Below are 18,895 nucleotides of genomic sequence, written 5' to 3' on the forward strand. Positions count from 1 at the left end.
ATACTAGGGTTACTTTTTCTGTTTGTGATGTCTGTGGCTCTCGAAGGCCCAATAAGTGTGAGTTGACTTCAGGATGACCCTGGGACACACACCAGAATATTTTTTTGTGATTTATGAAATCAATGATAAACATTTAAATACCAAACTACAGTACCAAAAATGAATACTTTTATCTGTTATTTATACCTCCAATTGTGTTAATTCTGGCTTATTATTTGAATTCTGGTTAATCAAAATGTAGTGGTCTTTTCTTCCTCTTTCCTATGCATTCCTCCTTTTCTGTGCCTTCCCACACTGCCCAAAAGATAACAGTTTTATCTTACATACTATGCAGTTATGTTATTTTAACAATCTTAATATTCCTTAGTTTTGTTAGAATTCCTTGACTACTGCTTTCCTTGTTTGAGACAACTAAGTTGAATTTTTTTAAGTGCACCAAAATGTTATTTATTGAACAGTTTCTTAACGTGCTTTAAAAAATAGTAAATTTCTGAAGATACTTAGATTTTTAAGTAGGGATTAGTTCAGGGAGTGAAAAACATTATTTGGGCAGTAAATAATTAATGAAACTTGAATTCATCAGAAATGCCTTAACTATTACTGCACATGGCTTTCATGAACAAATAATTACTCTGTGTAAATCAGTTTTAATTAGATCCCAATTTCGTATGTGGGCTCATACATCGCAGGGCATCTATAATTTTATTTTTAGAGGTATGGAATAAGTGATTGAGTTTTAAAATTAAATATGAATCCAATAAAGATTTCTGGCAGAATCAGCTCGATTTGGAGTAAGGTTGTCAATGGTCCTCAAATGAAGTAGGAGAATGATGGCTAATGCTCCCCCCACCCCCAGTCCCTCATATTTTGGTAATTCCATGAGTGTGGAGTGCTGGGGAAGGGAAGAGTGCAGGAAGTTATCCCTGAAATGCATGAGGACCTTTTCAGCATCGTAGCCCAGGAGGAGGTAGATCTGGAAATGGTAACCTCCCATGGTGGTCCCACCAGGGTAGAGGGTCCGATACAAGTGACCTCTTCCTCCGCTCATGGACTGGAGATGGGCATAACCAGCTAGGAATTCAGCAGCCTACCTGCCCCCACCTCTATCCAGTTTGGGTGAAGAAATTTCTATTGAAAGCCTTTGATGTCTTCCAATATAAATAAAGCAAATCTGGGCTCCTTCTTTGTTGAAAGTTGGACCCATCTAGTCAGCTTTGCCTGTATCTGCCCCCTCTTTGAAACTGCTTTCTGTGTTCTGTGGTCATTTTGCTGTTTGATTTTTCTTAGCTTTTGTTTCTCAGCCAGCCCATCCCACTGAAGGGAAACCCATTCCCTAATCTGTGCTGCACATGGGCGAAAGAGGAGAACTATGTAATTTGTGCAAGCCTAGAAGGTCACTATGACTAAACCTTCAGACATACTCCAAGCCATCCTACCTGCCCACTGAGCCGGAGATCAAGTAGTATTCTTTGCCTCCCAGTTTAATCTAGGAAAGTGTTTGAGTGTATTCACCCAGAGATGAAATCACAGATGAGACTTCATGTATTCAACTCCCAGTGGTAATTGTATTATAACTGGGTGTTCCTGGTATGTAGAAGGGAAAGAGGAATGAAGGCAAGGGCCAAGGAGTAAATCTTGATTGTGAGTATCAGGGTACTTTTAGACTTTGTCTGTGTTTGCCTGTAGTCCTGCATTTCTTACCGTCTTGTACATGTACTTGGCTTTGCTGAAAATTCCATGAGAAGTCAGAAAACATCCCTGTGTGTAAGTCTTGAAGAAGACACTGTTTAATGTTTTTAAGATAGTTTTAGAATCAAATGAAGTCCCCTTAATCAGGGTGAGCCAACACATTTGCTAGTGTAATTTGCAGATTTGCTTAGCTCTGCTTATATATGGGCTGCTCAACATTTATTTGCTTATCTCTTATCTATGTTTTCATCTGGTACAATTCCATATATCTAAATTGCCTACAATCACTGGTGAGCTTGTCTCAAATGAGATATCAAATTCCACAAGATTATAAATGAAGGCAATATTATTTCTCATGGTAATTTATGACCTTTATTGCATGTCATCGCTGGTGCTGCAATCTTATTATTTAAGAGGACACTTTACTGGCAATGCAGTTTCTGTCCCCAAATCAATCACATTTTTGAGTAAGAATTGTTGGTTCCCTTCTGCTAAGGAAAAAACTCAATTTCTAAAGTCCAGTAGGGTTTGGTAGACTGTAGACCATGGGCCACTTGCTTTTATAAATAAAGCTTTATGAAAACACTTTATGAAACACCCATTGGTTTACAGATTGTTGATGGCTGCTTTTGTGACTTAGTGGCAGAGGTGAGTAGGAGAGACAGAGAAAATATGGTTTGCAAAGCCCAAAATATTTCCTGCATGACTCTTTATAGAAATCGTTTGCTGACCTCTGGTTTACAGAATCCCTCTGTCTTCAAGGCTTTTATTTGTGAGTTTCCTGAGGGTCAACCTATGCCCTGTGCACCGTCAGGGGCTGCTGACTTTCTAGCACAGTTCCCAACAGGTTGGAGGCACAACAAAAATGTGTTGAATAAATTTTAAATAATTATTAAAACCATTTGTTAATAAAGCATTCTGATAAGAATTTTTGAATAATAAAAATAAGATAATATATTCTCATTTGATGATTTTATGGGAAGTTAAAGAAACCATCCAGCAAGTGCCAACCAGAGTCAATATGAGATCTCAGACTGAAGTCGTGATCCTCACCACCACCTGATGCTCTTTACAATCCTATCACCTCATATACCTCCTAGCACCAAGAGCTCTAGAAAGAGTTACTTTCCCACTTCCCCAACTGAGCCATTTATTTCTTTCAGTACCGTGCCACCTTTGCAAATACTTTGATTCCTCTCAAATAATTTCTCACCAAATCCCTGCAGGTTGGGGGAATGAAATATCAGTATTCCAATTTTGCTGTTAAAATGAGGTCTTGCTCAAAGAGGTCCATGGGCTTCAGCAAAAGCATTTGGAAGGTCCCTCCAGCACCTGCTGGAGCACCATCTGTTTGCACCTGGTTTCTCCAGGCCACATGTTCCTCTGGGTGATCTTCGAAGGGTGTTTCCTTCTATAATTGCTCAGAACAATTGGATGAGGAGCTATAGAAGGAGAAGAACACAAGGATACAAAGTTACGGTGAGAAGAGTTATGAGCATTCTCATTTGGTTTTCCTATCATTCCCCAAAATGGAAATTAAAAATATGTGAACCTTTCGCATGACTGCAGCTAGAGGAGTAAATTTTTGATGACTAATCAATTGAAGAACGTCTCACCAGTATTCAGCTTTTCACTTTTAGTTCCGTATCTCCCTCATGTTACTCTCAGAAAAATATTTGTCTTTCCAATTTTTGTAGGAAAAAAATTCTTCCTATTTTATTTTTCTCTCCTTAAAGCTATTTCTGGACCCAAGGGAGTAGATCTTAATTGACAAGAAACCCCTTTCTTACCAGCTGCTTGCCTTTTCTTCTGGCCCCACAGATTTCTTTTTCCTAACCAATGAAGAGCTGGCCAGATACAGCAATGCGCAGACTTGGTGGCTGACGTACTTGGCTACCGGGAAGATGTGTCTTGAACATAATCAATGTGAACATTTTCCTGAATTCAAAAACTCTTTTTCTCTCCTGCCTTTTGGAATACTTGCCTCAGATTATCTGTTTTTCTTTCTCTTTCTGAAGAGATGCCTCATCCTGATGCCTCCCCCAACATGTATAATGCAACTTTGCATTAAATGTATACATATATTTAGTAAATTTGTAAGTATTTATATATATTTTAGCATGAGTATTCTGTGGTTGTTCCAATAATTTCATTCATATTATTACATAACTTTTTAATGTTATATATTAATTGATTTGTATTAATAATAAATGTATTAATTTACACATCATATTAATTTTAAAATATGAATATAAATTGAAATCAAAGATTATTTCCCTTTTGGGGGTTTACGAATATCTAGTCAAATAGTAAAGGTTGGAGGAAATATCATGACTGGTCAGGACCTGTGGATTCTCTCCCTCACAGGTCACCAGCACAACTTTAATATCTACGATGACAACTTCATCACAGACCTCAACACACCCTATGATTACGAGTCTATAATGCATTATGGACCTTTCTCATTTAATAAGAATGACAGTATTCCTACCATTACGACCAAGATCCCCGAGTTTAACTCCATCATTGGGCAGCGCCTGGATTTCAGTACCATTGATTTAGAGAGACTGAACCGAATGTACAACTGCAGTGAGTATCGCTGGGTCTGAGGACTAGGATCGCTAGTTTTCACAGACGTTCCCTTGGCCTTAGTTTGCTTTACTTTTCTGGAAGGTTCTGGTTAGGGAACAGGGATAAACTATATAATCTTAGGTGCTTTATCTCTTGACTAGAAAAGTTTATAACATCTACCTACCTCATAGAAAATTAAGTTCATTGATTTAAGAAAATCAGTAGTTGTGTTTTGTAAAATTAAAGTATTGGACAAATGTAAAGAGTTGTTATCATCTAACTTCGTTAGCTTCCTTTTGAAGGGTGTTTAGTTATGTAAAGGTCAAGAGAGACAATGGGCTTGAAAGTATTTTGTATCCTGCAAGATTCTTTACCCATGCTATTTTTAAAGTAATCCTTTGGGATGGGTGTTTTCTAAGATGACCCCACTAGTCTTCACAGGCGTGGTCTTTAATTCTGTTTTTTAAAAAATGTGTATAAAATACCTACCAAGTGCAAAGCCCAGGGTTATAAGTATCTTGTTCTTGAGCTGAAGGAGTTCATAGTTGGCATTTACATAGCAGAGAATGATTACAGGTCTTTTCACTTGGGCTCTGCAAGATAGATAGGTTTGGGTCTATGTTGACAAGTTCTAAGATCTAAATGACAATGATGGGATTTCCATGAGAAAAAGTCAAGAAAATAGAAGGTTCGGATCTGGTTGTATTTGAACAGTGAAGTTTTAGTGGTTTAAGACATTAGTTATTTGGAATGAAGATGCTTTACGTTTTTAACCAGATGACAAAAATGTCATCTGCAGCCACAACTCATACCTTTTTGGACCACTGCACTTTTGAGATGACAAACATCTGTGGGATGATTCAGGGCACCCGAGATGATGCTGACTGGGTCCATGAGGATGGCACTCAGGATGGACAAGTGGATCACACCTTGGTGGGACAATGCACAGGTCAGTGAAAGTGGAAACCTGGTGATTGAGATGGTTCAATTAGGTAATGGCAGCCAGCATGTTTTGCCTTAATTAGAATGTTTGTTATCAAACCTGAGAATCTAAAAAAGAACATTTCTCATATCTTAATTACTAACTCAATAAAAAGAGTCCAGATAGGTTGGGGTTGTTGCTCATAGCTCAGGGACAGAGTGCTTGCCTATCATGCACAAAGCCTTGGATTTAGTCCCCAGTACTGACAAGATAAATAAGTAAATAAATAATCAATAAAAATTTTTAAAAATTCATGCTCTGAACATGCAAAAGAAAGATGTATTTTAACAATAATGAAACTGATATGGACATAAGATTGATAAGATATGACCTTGTAAATAAGGGTAATGTCTCCATAGCCGAGTACTCCAATAAAAATATAACATTAGCCAACATACATGATGTTAAATTTTCTAATAGTCACATAAAATGTAAAAGGAAACAGGTGAAATTCATTTTAATATTTTATTTAAGCAGGTGTATCCAAAATATTAGCATTTAAACAGGTAACCCATATGAAAATGATTGTGATGCTTTGCTTTTTTATAATATGAAGTGTCTGAAATATGGCATGTATTTTACCATTACAGAACACCTCAGTTTGGACCATCCACAATTCAAGCTTTCAGTAGCCACCTGTGTTTGGTGGTCACCATATTGCATAGCACAGTTTCAGGTGGTTCCTATATATAGTTCTTGTAGCAAAACAACCATACAGTCAGACAGACCTGGGTTTGAAATCTGGTTCTACCACTTACTAATTGTGACCACAAGAAATTGCTATTGTGTGTGATTTTATTTTATTTTTGAAAAAGTCTTTGAATTTGTACAACTCTGAACATCAAGCTATTAATACTTCACAGAGGGTGAAAAAAGATAATCCATATGGAGTACCCAGCTACAGACCAGCAGCTTCACTCTTAATTTTTTCATTTACTATTTACATTTCTGTTTTTGTATCTTTTTATTATGTGCCTATCATGAAATCATCTCAACCCCTGGAAGCAGGTGGGGTTATAGATTATAATTAATTTTTCAAAGACTGGACCTAGATGCACCATTCTATAGGTCTTCTGGCTGTTGTGGATTCACTGAGTCCCTCCTATCTGAGAGCTGGTTAGATTTCTTTCAGAAGGGACCCAGCTTGTGTCCCAGATGCTAGGCCACCTGGGATTATGTCTGAAGTCAGAGCCACTGTCATTCTTCCTCTCTGGCCTTGGAAGAGGGTGAAAGTTTCTTTCCCACACAAGCTTTTCACACCTATCATCCCAAGTATCCAAAGGGTAATGATCCAAGTCTGATGTTCTCTCCAAGTTGCTGTGGTAGACTCTTCCACCCCCCCACTGTAGGGCTCACTGCTAGGCTAATACACATCTAGACAGAGCCATGATCTTCATTTGAGAAGATCATTCATCTTCCACATTCTGCTGGAAGAATGTTCTACTACCCAAGTAGGAAAGGAAAGGACCACACCCCAGAAGAAATACAAGGAAAAATCTTATCAGGGTAACTTTACCATCCATAATGCTTCCTCTTGGGTAGCATTTAAGGGACTCAGTTCCACTGCTAAAGAGCACTTTTACTAGATGCATTGACTTCAAAGGATTCCTTAAGATAGAACCCACCCCCTATTTGCAATGTAGACAAAAGAAAGAACACCTGGTTAGTGGCAGAGTTGGGCACACATTTAGACCTCCTGAACCCCAGGTTTGAGTTATTGACTCTCACTTTATACTCTTTAGTCCATAGGGGCAGGAATTCCTGATCAAGGACCACCTGAAAAACTTATTAGCTCTGTGAGCACTACTTTTCTTTAACTCGAGCATTCAGTATTTTATGATGCAGAGGTCTCAGACCAAAGTTCAAGTATTGAAAAGAGCATACCAGAAAATCCAGTTTTCTTGGATGTAATATTAAAGTCGTTAAGTTGGGGTTTTGTTTTGTTTGTTTTTGTGGTCCTGGGATAGAACTCACGGCCTTGCACATACTAGGCAAGCAGTGCACCATGCAGTCATATCCTCAGCCCCCATGAAGTTATTTTTAAGCCTTTTGGAGAGCTTATTTAAGCCATCAATGCTTGCTGCCAACACAAAAAGTACTTGCTGTATGTGTGAGGCAGGATGAGGCAGGGAGCATGGCCATAGGACTCAGGACTATGCTATATAGTCACTTGATTTTTATTTTGTGAAATGTTTTGATTGGAGCCCTGTGATAAGCAGTTGAGTGCAGAAATATAGTTTAAAATACCTCTTTATATGCAAGAAGTTTTCATTGTGCTGGACTTTGAAAATTGTGCTATTTTTTTTCCCAAACAACAGTTGTTTACCTGTTTATTTTTAGGAGAAAGAGTTTTGAGGCATCTGAGTTAGGCAAACTCCAGCTTGGGCACTAATATGAATCTTTTCACCTTCTTTTCCACTGTTCTTCCAACGCTTTCATTTAACTACAGGTGAAATTCTCATGTAGTCCTTATGATATCTTGGATGCACTGTTCTATTGGACAGTAAAGTTGCTTTTACACCTGATAATACACCCAGTTATTAAGCAAGAAGCAGGGGAATTTGAACCCTTCTCATCTTGAATACTTAAAATTCAAATCCTAAACCTACAGTTCCTTGTACAACCAAGAGGCTAACTTAAAATGAATCTCTAGTTTAAACAATGATGTCAATGAGAAAAATAGAACAGGTCTTATAGAGAACGCATCCCATCAAACTTTGGTTGAAGCTTGTGTTTCTTTAAGTCAGAGTTATACACTTAACACCCTTTGGAACAAAGGTAATCAAAAGAGAAAAAAAGGAAAGAAAAGGAATGTCATAAAAATACAAGAGAGTCAGGAGAGCAGAGGAATGGGGGTGGAAGGTGTGGGTGGGAAGGGCAGGAAAAGGGGGAATGAGATAGACCAAATTATACTCTGTGCATGTATGACTATATCACAATGAATCCCATTATTTTGCATAACTGTAATGCACCAATAAAATAAAAAAGAGAAAGAGACAGTGCATAACTGTGGCTTTAAAGTTTGCTGTGGTGGCACATACCTGTAATCCCAATGACTTGGGAAGATTGAGGCCAGTCGCAGCAACTTAGTGAGGCCCACAGCAACTTAGCAAGACCTTGTCACAAAGTAAAAAATAAAAAGGACTGGGAATGTAGCTCAGTGGTTAAGCACCTCTGGGTTCAATCCCTGACACACACACACACACACACACACACACACACACACATCTATGCCAAGAACTGTGGCTTTAGCCAGTGACTGTGTCTACTGAATATGGAGAATACTGAATACTGACAAATGACCTTCTTTTTGTTTTCCTCAGAAGAGTTCTAGCCTTTTTGTTTCCTGTCTCACTTTGCCTGGGTGAGGCACCTGGGTGTGGGAAGCCAGAGATGGAGTGCTGGGCTGCTCTCTCCACAGGTGCAGGCTTCTTCATGCACTTCAACACCAGCTCAGGGGAAGCAGAAGAGGCAGCCCTGCTGGAGTCTCGGATTCTTTACCCCAAGAGGAAGCATCAGTGCCTGCAGTTTTATTATAAAATGACAGGAAGCCCTTTGGATAGACTGGTGGTCTGGGTCAGAAGGGACGACAGCACTGGCAATGTGCGCAAGTTGGTCAAGATGAAGACCTTTAAAGGTACTTGGAGGCATCCCCACAAGGAACACTTGGCTTAAAACCTGGGACTTCACTCCTCTTCCTTCCTCTTCCCTTACCTTCTCAACCCTTCTAACCTCTCCCTCCTTTCTCCCCTTCCCCCTCTTCCTCTACTTCCTCCTCCCAAGAGCTTACCATGTTGCCTGGCAAGTTTCACTAGATGAATGTGGTTACCACAGCATTGTTTAACTATGCTATTTAAAAGGCATATGTACCTTCAGTTTTCACTAGTGCTTTGGGGGAAGCCAGGACCACAAGAAAGAAAATGGAAGATCGGAAGGTAGAGATGGGAAGGTAAATGGGATGCAGGATTTGATGTTGCTGGACAGAGAGTAGTTCAATTATTGACCATAAGTGTTTTTGCACCTGTTCTGGAAAAACAAACGATATCATTATTTAATATATGGAAGTAACTTGAAATCTGCTTGTAAAGTTGGTGGGAACATAAGCCATGTCTGTTAATTTTACTATAATCATCTGCATGTTCTAAAATAACACAAAGTGTTACTTTGTGTATTTCTGTAAGAGGGTCAGCATGAAAACCTTAAACTGCTAAGGTGGGCAGTAGGATCATCTGGCTATAAATCCAGACCCAGGCTTCTAAATCTACATACTTTCATTCTTTTGTTGTGGCAGTTATATGTTCATACCAGAAACAGAGACAAGCTTTCCTGTTTTGTTTTCCCATTCAACAAAGAATTTCTCAATTAAGATGAACTGGGGAAAGGAAACCTTATTTGCATACCTTGGAAAAGGCTGCTGCTCTTGGAGGAAGGAAGGCTCCTAGAGATCATTCAGAAGAATAGATGCCCAAACCACCTCTAATCAAGCCCTTCTGTGTCCCATCTAGGAATTTTACAGAAAATGGTTTTAAGGGGTTCATTTTTCTGGATGAAATTTATCATAGCAGGTGTAATGCAAAGATGTTAACTAGATGACCTTTAAGAGTTGAGAATTTGTTACATTACCAAAGTCTAAATATTTAATAAAAAATAAGCTAGAATATTTATATCAGTGGGAACTAATATCACTCGCTTTCATCTAAAACTGAAAATGTGACCCTTGTAAGCACAGAATCAATCAAGCAACCATTCCATGCTTTACAAGTTCTCTAGAAGCATGATATAAATTGATTTTTAAAGTAGTCTGTTCAGATACTGTCTTGTTAATGAAACTTTTCTAAAATGCTAGTTGAATATTGCTTGGTATTTATAGGGTTTTCAATGTAAGATAGTTACAGTTGTCTTTGAATAGCTTTTCATGTTTGTGATATATATTTTTAACCAAAATGCTTACATACAAAATGTGTCTATATTTATATCTATGTATATAGCATATGTTCTATAATCCATAAAGCTAATATACAAACTTATATGCAAAAAGCTTGCATAAAAATATGAGTATGTGTGAGTGCACACACACACACACACACACACACACACACTGAGGGCAGCCCCTAATAATAAATGACAAATCTGAACTAACAAAGATGAAATTTCTCTTGAGCAATTCTAGCATCTTTATCCCCTGATTCAGGAGAGTCCTGTGGAAGCACTTAGATAAAACTTGAATGATTTTATCAATGACAGTCCCTCCCCAGATGGCATAGCCTCTCAGGACTTTCTCTCAGTACCACAGTCCCATGTTTCAACCTCATTATAACAACATATATTATGAAAAAACAAGGCAATTACTCATTAACAAGAAAGGAATTTTTATTCTCTTGTCAGAATTCCCAGCATCTATAACCCTGCTGGGTAAATAGTACAAATCCTGTGCCTCTGTCCATAATCTGGGCTTTCTGACATCCATTACCTTTCCAGTCCACATGTCCTCCACCTGGCTGTAGTGCTGGACCCAGGAGATGGCAGGTCCATTTGTGTTACCCATGTGGTCCGTGCACCTTGTCCACCTTTCTCCTACATATCCATGTCACCTAGCCATACAAGCTCCATTCCAGAAATAGAACATTGGTAGATCTTTCTCTTGTAATTGTTCTTAGGATGACCTGAGGAAAAAAGGAGATAAGAGGAATCTTCAACTTTGGAAGAAATAGACCTCTATAAGGAGATTTTTGGTCAGAAGACACAGGAAAAAGAACAAAGATAACTAAAAGGCCCTTTCCTCAATGTCATTTCAGGTTAAATTCCTTGGCACCTATCTGAGCTCATTTTATTCAACAAGATTTCTACTTATGTAGCTTTTCCTTTCTTTCTTTTTTGTCTGTTAACCCAGTGGTAAGGTCTACCCTAGGCAAAATATCAAAGTCAAGGCTTACTTTTGGAAATTCTGAGTTGCTCTGACCTAGCAGTTTCCTCTTCCTGGTATCCTCAGGCTCCTTTTGGCGTTCTTATGCTGTTTGGCCTAGGATCCCACATTGTGGAATAGTCCCCTCACCCTCTTAGGCTCAGCGTGTAATTAAACATTTCCACTTCTGGTTCAGTTCAGGAAAAAAAAATCAAGTAGACCCAATCATCCCTAGAATGTGGGTATTTGGATAAAAGTGACTGTCTTTGGATGATCTGGATCCCCCTCAGATACTATGAAGAAGAGAAAAAAAATATAGCCTTCCAGATTTTGGCAACAAGTCAAATGTTGGGCCTTATGGAATTATCATTATTTGACTTTGAAAATGTCTGTTTCATATGGTACAGCCTAACATTTGGACATTTTAATGCTAACACGAGGGAATGGAGTTCAGTTACAACAAACCCAGGAAGAAATACAGAACCTGTGAAATTACATGGTGGTGGATGTTTTAGACAGCTTTTTCATTGCTTCAACCAAAACACCTGACAAGAACAATTTAGAGGAGGAAAAGTTTATTTGGGGGACTCCTGGTTTCAGAGGTCTCAGACTATAGAGTGCCGACTTCATTCCTTGGGGCTCTACGTGAGGCAGAACATCATGGCAGAGGTAAGCAGCTCAGGATACTGCAAGGCAGAAGCAGTGAGAGAGCTCCTCTCAAAAAGGGCAAAATATATACCCCAAAGTCACACCCCCAGGGACCCAGCTCCTCCAGCCATACCCCATCTACTTACAGTTACCACTGAGTTAATCCCCATCATGGATTAATGCCCTGATTAGGTTAAGGCTATCATAACCCAAACAATTCACCTCCAAATCTTCTTGCTTTGTCTCAGACATGAGCTTTTGGGGGACACCATGTTTCTAAACCATAACAGTGGAAAACAAATTCATGATTAAGATTTAATGATGATTTTAAAATAGATCATAGATGTCCTTTTCTTAAGCTATTTTCCCTTACTAGAAAGCTAATGAGTCTGTAATGGTGCCATTTTATAGGGTTGCTGTTAGAAGATTGAATGAGATGTCACATGCCTGGCACAGTGCAAGACTCATAGTGAGTATTCACTACACGTCATCCACCATTGTCATGAACCTTATTTTTCTGTCCTCAGGAGATTCCGACCATAATTGGAAAATTGGCCATGTGACACTGAAAGAGGAAAAGAAATTTCGCTATCTCTTCCAGGGTGCAAAGGGTGACCCTCAGAACTCAAATGGGGGCATTTACCTGGATGACATCACTCTGACAGAAACACCATGCCCCACAGGGGTTTGGACAGTGCGGAATATCTCCCAGGTGCTTCAGAACACAGTTAAAGGGGACAAGCTTCAAAGCCCTCGATTCTACAATTCAGAGGGATACGGTTTTGGGGTGACCTTATACCCCCATGGAAGAATAACCTCCAGTAGCTCTGACTACTTGGGAATCACTTTCCACCTGTGCAGTGGGGAGAATGACGCCATCCTGGAATGGCCGGTGATTAACAGACAGGCCATAATAACGATACTCGACCAGGAAACGGATGTCACAAAAAGGATGTCCTTAAACCGGTTGTTAACCACCTCTGAGTCCCATACATCTTCAGGTAGGTGGTTTGAGTATAAATAGGGACTCTCAGTCTGGAAAGGCTAACAAACATGATTCTTGTCTATACAAGAAAGAACAACATTCTCTCACATTTTTTCCCCCTTGGGCATATCAACAACATAGTTACATTGAATATTTATGTTAAGACTTTCAGTGTCACATTCTCCTCCTTGTCTTTCTTAAATTCACTCACCAGGCATCTACTGAGGGCCTGCAATGTTCCAAACTCTGTGCTAGGTACTTGGATTACAAGGAGTCATGTGGTTCCTGCCATATTGAGCTCTCTAATGGAGAAGGCATATATTGCTAATCATTTATCAAATATTCAGAATTCGTAGGCTCTGTGCTGAGCTAATGGACTGACTCCAAAATTATTACTGAATGTGATTACATCCATGAAATAAACCTACATCAATAAAAGAATGGGAAAACTATTTTTTTTTCAAATGAAGGGCCGTAGTAAGCCTTAGAACAAAGCAGGTGTAGCCATCTCTCTCTTCATTCAGGAAGTCGCTTAGTGGTGGACAATTGTCCTTTCAGAGCTATAGTTTTCTGCCCCCCTCATCTCCTGATTCTGAATTTTTGTTCTGGAAAGAGTAAATAACCTGATTCGTTCCCACATATTTTTTTTTCCTGACGAATAAAGTCCCATATGCTTATGAAAGACAAATTGTAAAGTAAAATACATAAGACAATGTGATATTACGTTACTTATCATTTTGCAGCAATAAATGACTCTATAATCTGGGACAGACCCTCCCTGGTGGGATTCTATGATAAGGACTGTGATTGTTTTAGAAGCATCGACTTTGGCTGGTCTAAGGCCATCTCCTACCAAATGCTGACAAGGAAGAGTTTCCTTAAAAACGATGACCTCATCATTTTTGTGGACTTTGAAGGTATTTGTGCTGCTCTTCTTCTGTCAATCATCCTTGCTCTGTGTGCTCCACTGCTTTCACACTGATTTTGAAGCATTTCTATGGAAGGTGAGGGGATCTTCTTTGAGGATGAGGCCAAAATTTTTTAAAAAGATGTTTTGCAAGATGCCACAGGTTACTCAATTGATCAAGGACACATGTCTTCACTTATTTTTATCTTTAAATATATTTTTAATTTACACATAACATTGTACATCTTTGTGGGGGTACTGTGTACTGTTTTAATACATTGTACAATGAGCAGACCAGGGTAAGTATGTTGTCTGCTCAAACTATTATCATTTCTTTGTGGTGAAAGACTACATTTTTAACTGTCCTTGGGAGAACCCAAAATTTCATCTTTTTGTTAATTTATCAAATCTGACAGTTGGCTGATTTCCATTTACTTATGCTTCTTCTTACAAGCTTAATAAACGAATATGTGAAAAGACCACTTTAAAATAAAAATTGTTGCCCTCATGAGACATCAGCTGGATTCAAAGCCACTTTTACATGTCCCTAGGGTGATGTTCACAAGGGATAGGAGTGACCCAGAGAACTTTCTTCATAGTAGATTGTTAATCATTGTCACTGATTAATTCTGGGTCTTCCTCACCTGTCTATTTCCTGAAGATCTTACCCACCTGAACCATACGGAAGTTCCCACCAAAGAGAAAAGGTCGATGTCTCAAGGCCTCATCCTCCAAAACCAGGAGCAGCAGACCCCAGTAGAAGGTTCAGAAAAGGCCATGTTAGAGGAAACCTTACCTGAGAGCCGGGACCAGGAGCAGCCCAGCCGACGGAAACGTTCAGTGGAGAACACAGGCCCCTTGGAGGACCACAACTGGCCACAGTACTTCAGAGATCCGTGTGACCCAAACCCTTGCCAAAATGAAGGAATCTGTGTGAACGTGAAGGGCATGGCGAGCTGCAGGTAGGCTCAGTGGCCAGGAGGCAGTGGTATCAGCTGGCCTGCTCCCACTGTCACTTGATGTTTGCAGGTTAGGGCGATGACTGTGTGAGATGGACAACCAGAGTGGTTTTCCTTGACTCCAGAAGTGTGGGCCCTGGTTTAGTGGACTCACACCACCAGGGCAGAGGAGTCCCCAAGTCCCTTGTGTCTTAATTGTCATTCTTTACTCACCTGTGGTGCATTGTTGACAATATCCAGGGTGTTACTGGAATCTCTAACTCTACCATAGTTCTCACAAATGACCCAGGGGTTTTAGCCTAAGAACTTTCTGCTCCCTGACCTGCTCCAGTGGACTCAAGAGCAAGCTTAAATCTTCTCTATCTATAGAGAAGATTTATTATTATTATTATTATTATTATTATTATTATTTCTGTAGTTTATCTGTTCTGATGTACTATTATTATATTTTCAATAACAGGAATGAGAATATCTGATTTGCTTTTACTGCTTGCCCTGTGTCACAGGCTCTCCCAAGCATTATACCTGCATGATCTAAACTGATCCTCTCTGCCACCTGTGACCTGTGACGTAAGGGCTCTTCTTATCCTCCTTCAGTGCATTGGGAAGTTGAAGCTCAGAAAGATTAAATGATTTGTCTAAAATGGCTCAGATGATAAATGCTGGAGCTGGGACCTGCATCAAGTTCTGTCTGCACGATTTGCTCTATTTGATAGTTCTTTTTATAATGTTCATTTGTGTAAGAAACCTAAGAAGTATTTCATAAAAGGACGTGTGTAATGACAGAAGCTTCAGTTGCATTTGACAGAGCGGTAGCAGATTTAGGAGTCATTCAGATTGCCTTGAAACATCTACATTTCCTCTGAGTTCTATCTCCACTTGGTTTCTTCTTTTTTAAAATTTTCATTTTGAAATAATTTTAAACTATGGGTACACTGAAAAAATACTACAGAGTTTCCCTATGTCCTTCAAAAGACTTTCCTTAATTTTGGCATCTTACATAACCATGGATGACAAACAAAGCCAATAAATAAATATAGATATAAAATTATTAACTAGGCAGTGGACTTTATTCATATTTCCCAGGTTTTTCCACAATGTCCTTTTTCTACTCCAGGATCCACTTCAGAATCACATATTATGTGGTTCTTTTTCTTTTCTTTTTTTAAATTTTATGTTTCCTAAGTCTCCTTAGTCTGGGACAATCCTTAGTCTTTAATTGTCTTTCATTCCCTTGCGACTTTTGAAGAGCGCTGGTGGGATATTTTGTAAATTTTTCCCTAATTTTGGTTTACCCCATGGTTTCCCATGATTAGCTTGAGATTGTTTTGGACAAGAGAGGACAGAAGTGATATGTCCCTTTGTCGTCACTGGTGACGTCAGCCTTCATTGCCTGGCCAAGGGGGTGTTCCCCTGGCTTTCCTGCTTGACAGTTGCGGATCTTCTCTCTGCAACGAGTATGCATGTTGGGAGAGATGCTCTGAGATCATGCAGACACCCTGCTTTTCCTCAGATCCTTGCCCACAAATTTCAGCACCCCTTGGGGGATCCTGCCCATGGCTGTCACCACTGTGGTCTCCCAATGATTCCTGTTTCGTCCACTTCCTCCACAGTCACTAGTTGGGATTTTTCTATCATGAATCACCATCCTCTCCCCCATTCATTTATTAATGCAATCACTTGTTTATGACACTAAGGAATCATAAATATTTTACTCCATGGGTGGACATTTCAGTAATTCCATTATTTATTTTGTTGCTCATATGGCTCCAGCTTTGCTCTCTGGGAGCTCTTCCAGGATGGCTCCTGTGTGCTTTCAGCATCACCCATAATTTCACCAACACAGTGTTATTTTCTGGTACCAGAGGATGGTCCAGTTTCATCTTTTATTCTCCCTGCACCAGCTGCAGAATCTATCACTTTTCTAAGGAGCCCTCTGGTTCCTGTATTTTTTTGGGGGGGTACCAGGGATTGAATCCAGTAGTGCTTAACCACTGAGTCACATCCCCAGTCCCTTTAAAAAAAATTAATTTAGAGGTAGAGTCTCACTGAGTTGCTTAGTGCCTCAATAAGTTGCTGAGGCTGGCTTTTGAACTCATGATCCTCCTACCTCTGCCTCCCAAGCCTCTGGGATTACAGGAGTGCACCCCCACACCTGGCCCTCTGTTTCCTTTTACTGCAGAATGCCCACCTTGCTTCTCGAGGGCTTCATGGCCATGGGTCTGCACTCTGCACCTCTTTACTTGATAGGTCCTTGGATGCCAGGTTCTGATAGGTGACTCCACTCATGTGTCAACCTCCCATCAGTCAAAGTATTTCCCACAAACCTTCATCTGTGGATGAAGCTCTTCAAAGAGTTTTAATTCTATTCAGAGAGAATATAATTAAACTGTATTTGGAGGATACTGGGTTAGAAAAACAGTTGAACAAATTTGCTATTAGTGATTTTTAAGTATATTATCAGGCTAGAGATGAAGCCTATAAAGGTAAAATAACTTCAGGATTAATAAAAGGGGGTCTTGACTTCTGACTGCCTCATCCTGCTCTGTTGAGTAGCCTTTGCAGCAGAGATGCTGTTTGAAACAGAGTCTGGAACGGGCATGATGGAAGGGACAAAACGCTACCCTTGATGCTTTGCTTCTGGAATAGTTGATCTTTATATCAAATAACATTTTATACACCCTGCACCCAAAATAACAGGGTAAGGTTATTATGTGCCAACTGTGTATGGACCACCTTGGCAGGTACAGTACCCTCATAATTTCATGTGGGCTTCCGGACAACCTTAAGAGATAAGTAGTAGGACACTACCCTTACAATGATACCATCTGAAAGTTTTGAAGTACTGACCAGTGCAGTGAGTCAGGCTCTATCTGGGGAATCTCCCCTGAAGTTCACGGTCAGAGCCAGTGTCAGATACCATGTTCTTGAGTGTGCCAGACCTTCCTCCTGAATTCTTGGTGGCCAGGATTATTGGACCTGGGGGTCTACCTCTCAGGATTAAGCTTCTTGTGTAAAACGCATACTAACCACGCAATGTTGAGCAAGTTAGCAAACATTTCTGAGGTTAAATGAGGATGGTGAGAGGGGCCTGATAACAATCTCTACCTCTCCCACTGCCTTGAGAGTTTAAGTTCAGTGATTTGCATATTGTGCTTGGAATGGAGGCAGGCATGTGGTTCTGCTCTAGGCTGGTTGCTGCTGTCATGTTTAGGGTGGTGCTTGATGCTAGGAGGCACCTGAGGCCCAGGTAGTTGCCACACTCCCCTTGTGTCCTGTTCTCCCAGGTGCATCTCTGGACATGCCTTCTTCTACACGGGGGAGCGATGTCAGGCCATGCAGGTGCACGGCAGCGCCCTGGGTCTGATGATTGGTGGCATGGCTACTGTGATCTTCGTGACCATCACCATCATCTCCATCATGATGTTTCAAAGGCCAAGGCAGTGACCCACCTGCTGATGCCAGCCAGACTGCAGGAGCCCCTTCCTCTGCTCAGAACACCCTTCACCACCAGTGTGGTTTGGAGCAGTTTTTATCTGCCTTGCTTTGAAGGGGCCTCTGAGAACCAAGACCTCTAACCTCATGTGTGACCCTTGTCATTTTTCTGCCCCCCACATGGTTCTGTTACCCTGCTGTGTGCTCCTAATGTATCTAGTGTGTCCAATGACAACACTCATCATGTTTAATTATAAATCACTTGCTTAACTGACCATCTTTCCCATACAGAGTGAGCTCCCATGGGGCAGAGGCATGTTATCCTCATTGACCATGCTAGCTCCAGGGCCCAGAAGTGTGCCTGGCTGGTACATTGTGGGAACTCACTAAGTGTCAAATGAATACACCAATAAATGAATGAATAACCGAGGTTGATTCTCATTTCTTTGACTTGATATTCTCATTTCAAATCAGTACATATGATGAAATCCACATGTGTGTATTAGAATAAAATACTAATTTTTCATCAGTTATGATAGTATAATTACTCTTTTTATGTCTTTTTGAAGGATTTCTTAGTGATAGAGCATTTGTCCAGCATGCATAAAGCTCTGGGTTTCATCCCCAGCAACACACACACACACACACACACACACACACTGTGGGAAGCCCTAAAGAGAACAGCGCCTCGTCAATCTTTTTCTTTCTCTAACTCTAAGAAAAGTGTTTTAATAAATTCAGTAAATATATAGTTAATATTTTCTATGTGTCCAGCTTTGTATATATGTATGTGTATTGGGGGCTGAGGATGTTCTTT

The 18,895-nt window shown here is 40.0% G+C and overlaps 1 protein-coding gene across 2 annotated transcripts in view; it reads left to right on the forward strand.

Annotated features, from left to right (window-relative positions):
- Positions 1–18,507, forward strand: part of Mep1a (meprin A subunit alpha) — a 40,004-nt gene extending 21,497 nt beyond the window's left edge. The window contains exons 8-14 of one of the 2 annotated variants that reach the window (XM_046456042.2): positions 4,057–4,278; positions 5,060–5,209; positions 8,664–8,879; positions 12,320–12,793; positions 13,521–13,694; positions 14,346–14,646; positions 17,931–18,507. In XM_046456042.2, coding sequence (XP_046311998.1) covers positions 4,057–4,278; positions 5,060–5,209; positions 8,664–8,879; positions 12,320–12,793; positions 13,521–13,694; positions 14,346–14,646; positions 17,931–18,090 — 1,697 coding nt within the window. In that variant the 3' untranslated portion in view covers positions 18,091–18,507. Of the gene's footprint in view, positions 1–4,056; positions 4,279–5,059; positions 5,210–8,663; positions 8,880–12,319; positions 12,794–13,520; positions 13,695–14,345; positions 14,647–15,149; positions 15,277–17,930 lie in introns of those variants that run through there. The other variant, XM_046456043.2, reaches the window with a different exon arrangement.
- The last annotated feature ends 388 nt before the right edge of the window (positions 18,508–18,895 follow it).

This window comes from Marmota monax, unplaced genomic scaffold, assembly GCF_021218885.2.
Source record: "Marmota monax isolate L192 unplaced genomic scaffold, Marmota_monax_Labrador192_F-V1.1 WCK01_AAM20220418_F8-fsc00281, whole genome shotgun sequence".
NCBI classification, from domain to species: domain Eukaryota; kingdom Metazoa; phylum Chordata; class Mammalia; order Rodentia; family Sciuridae; genus Marmota; species Marmota monax.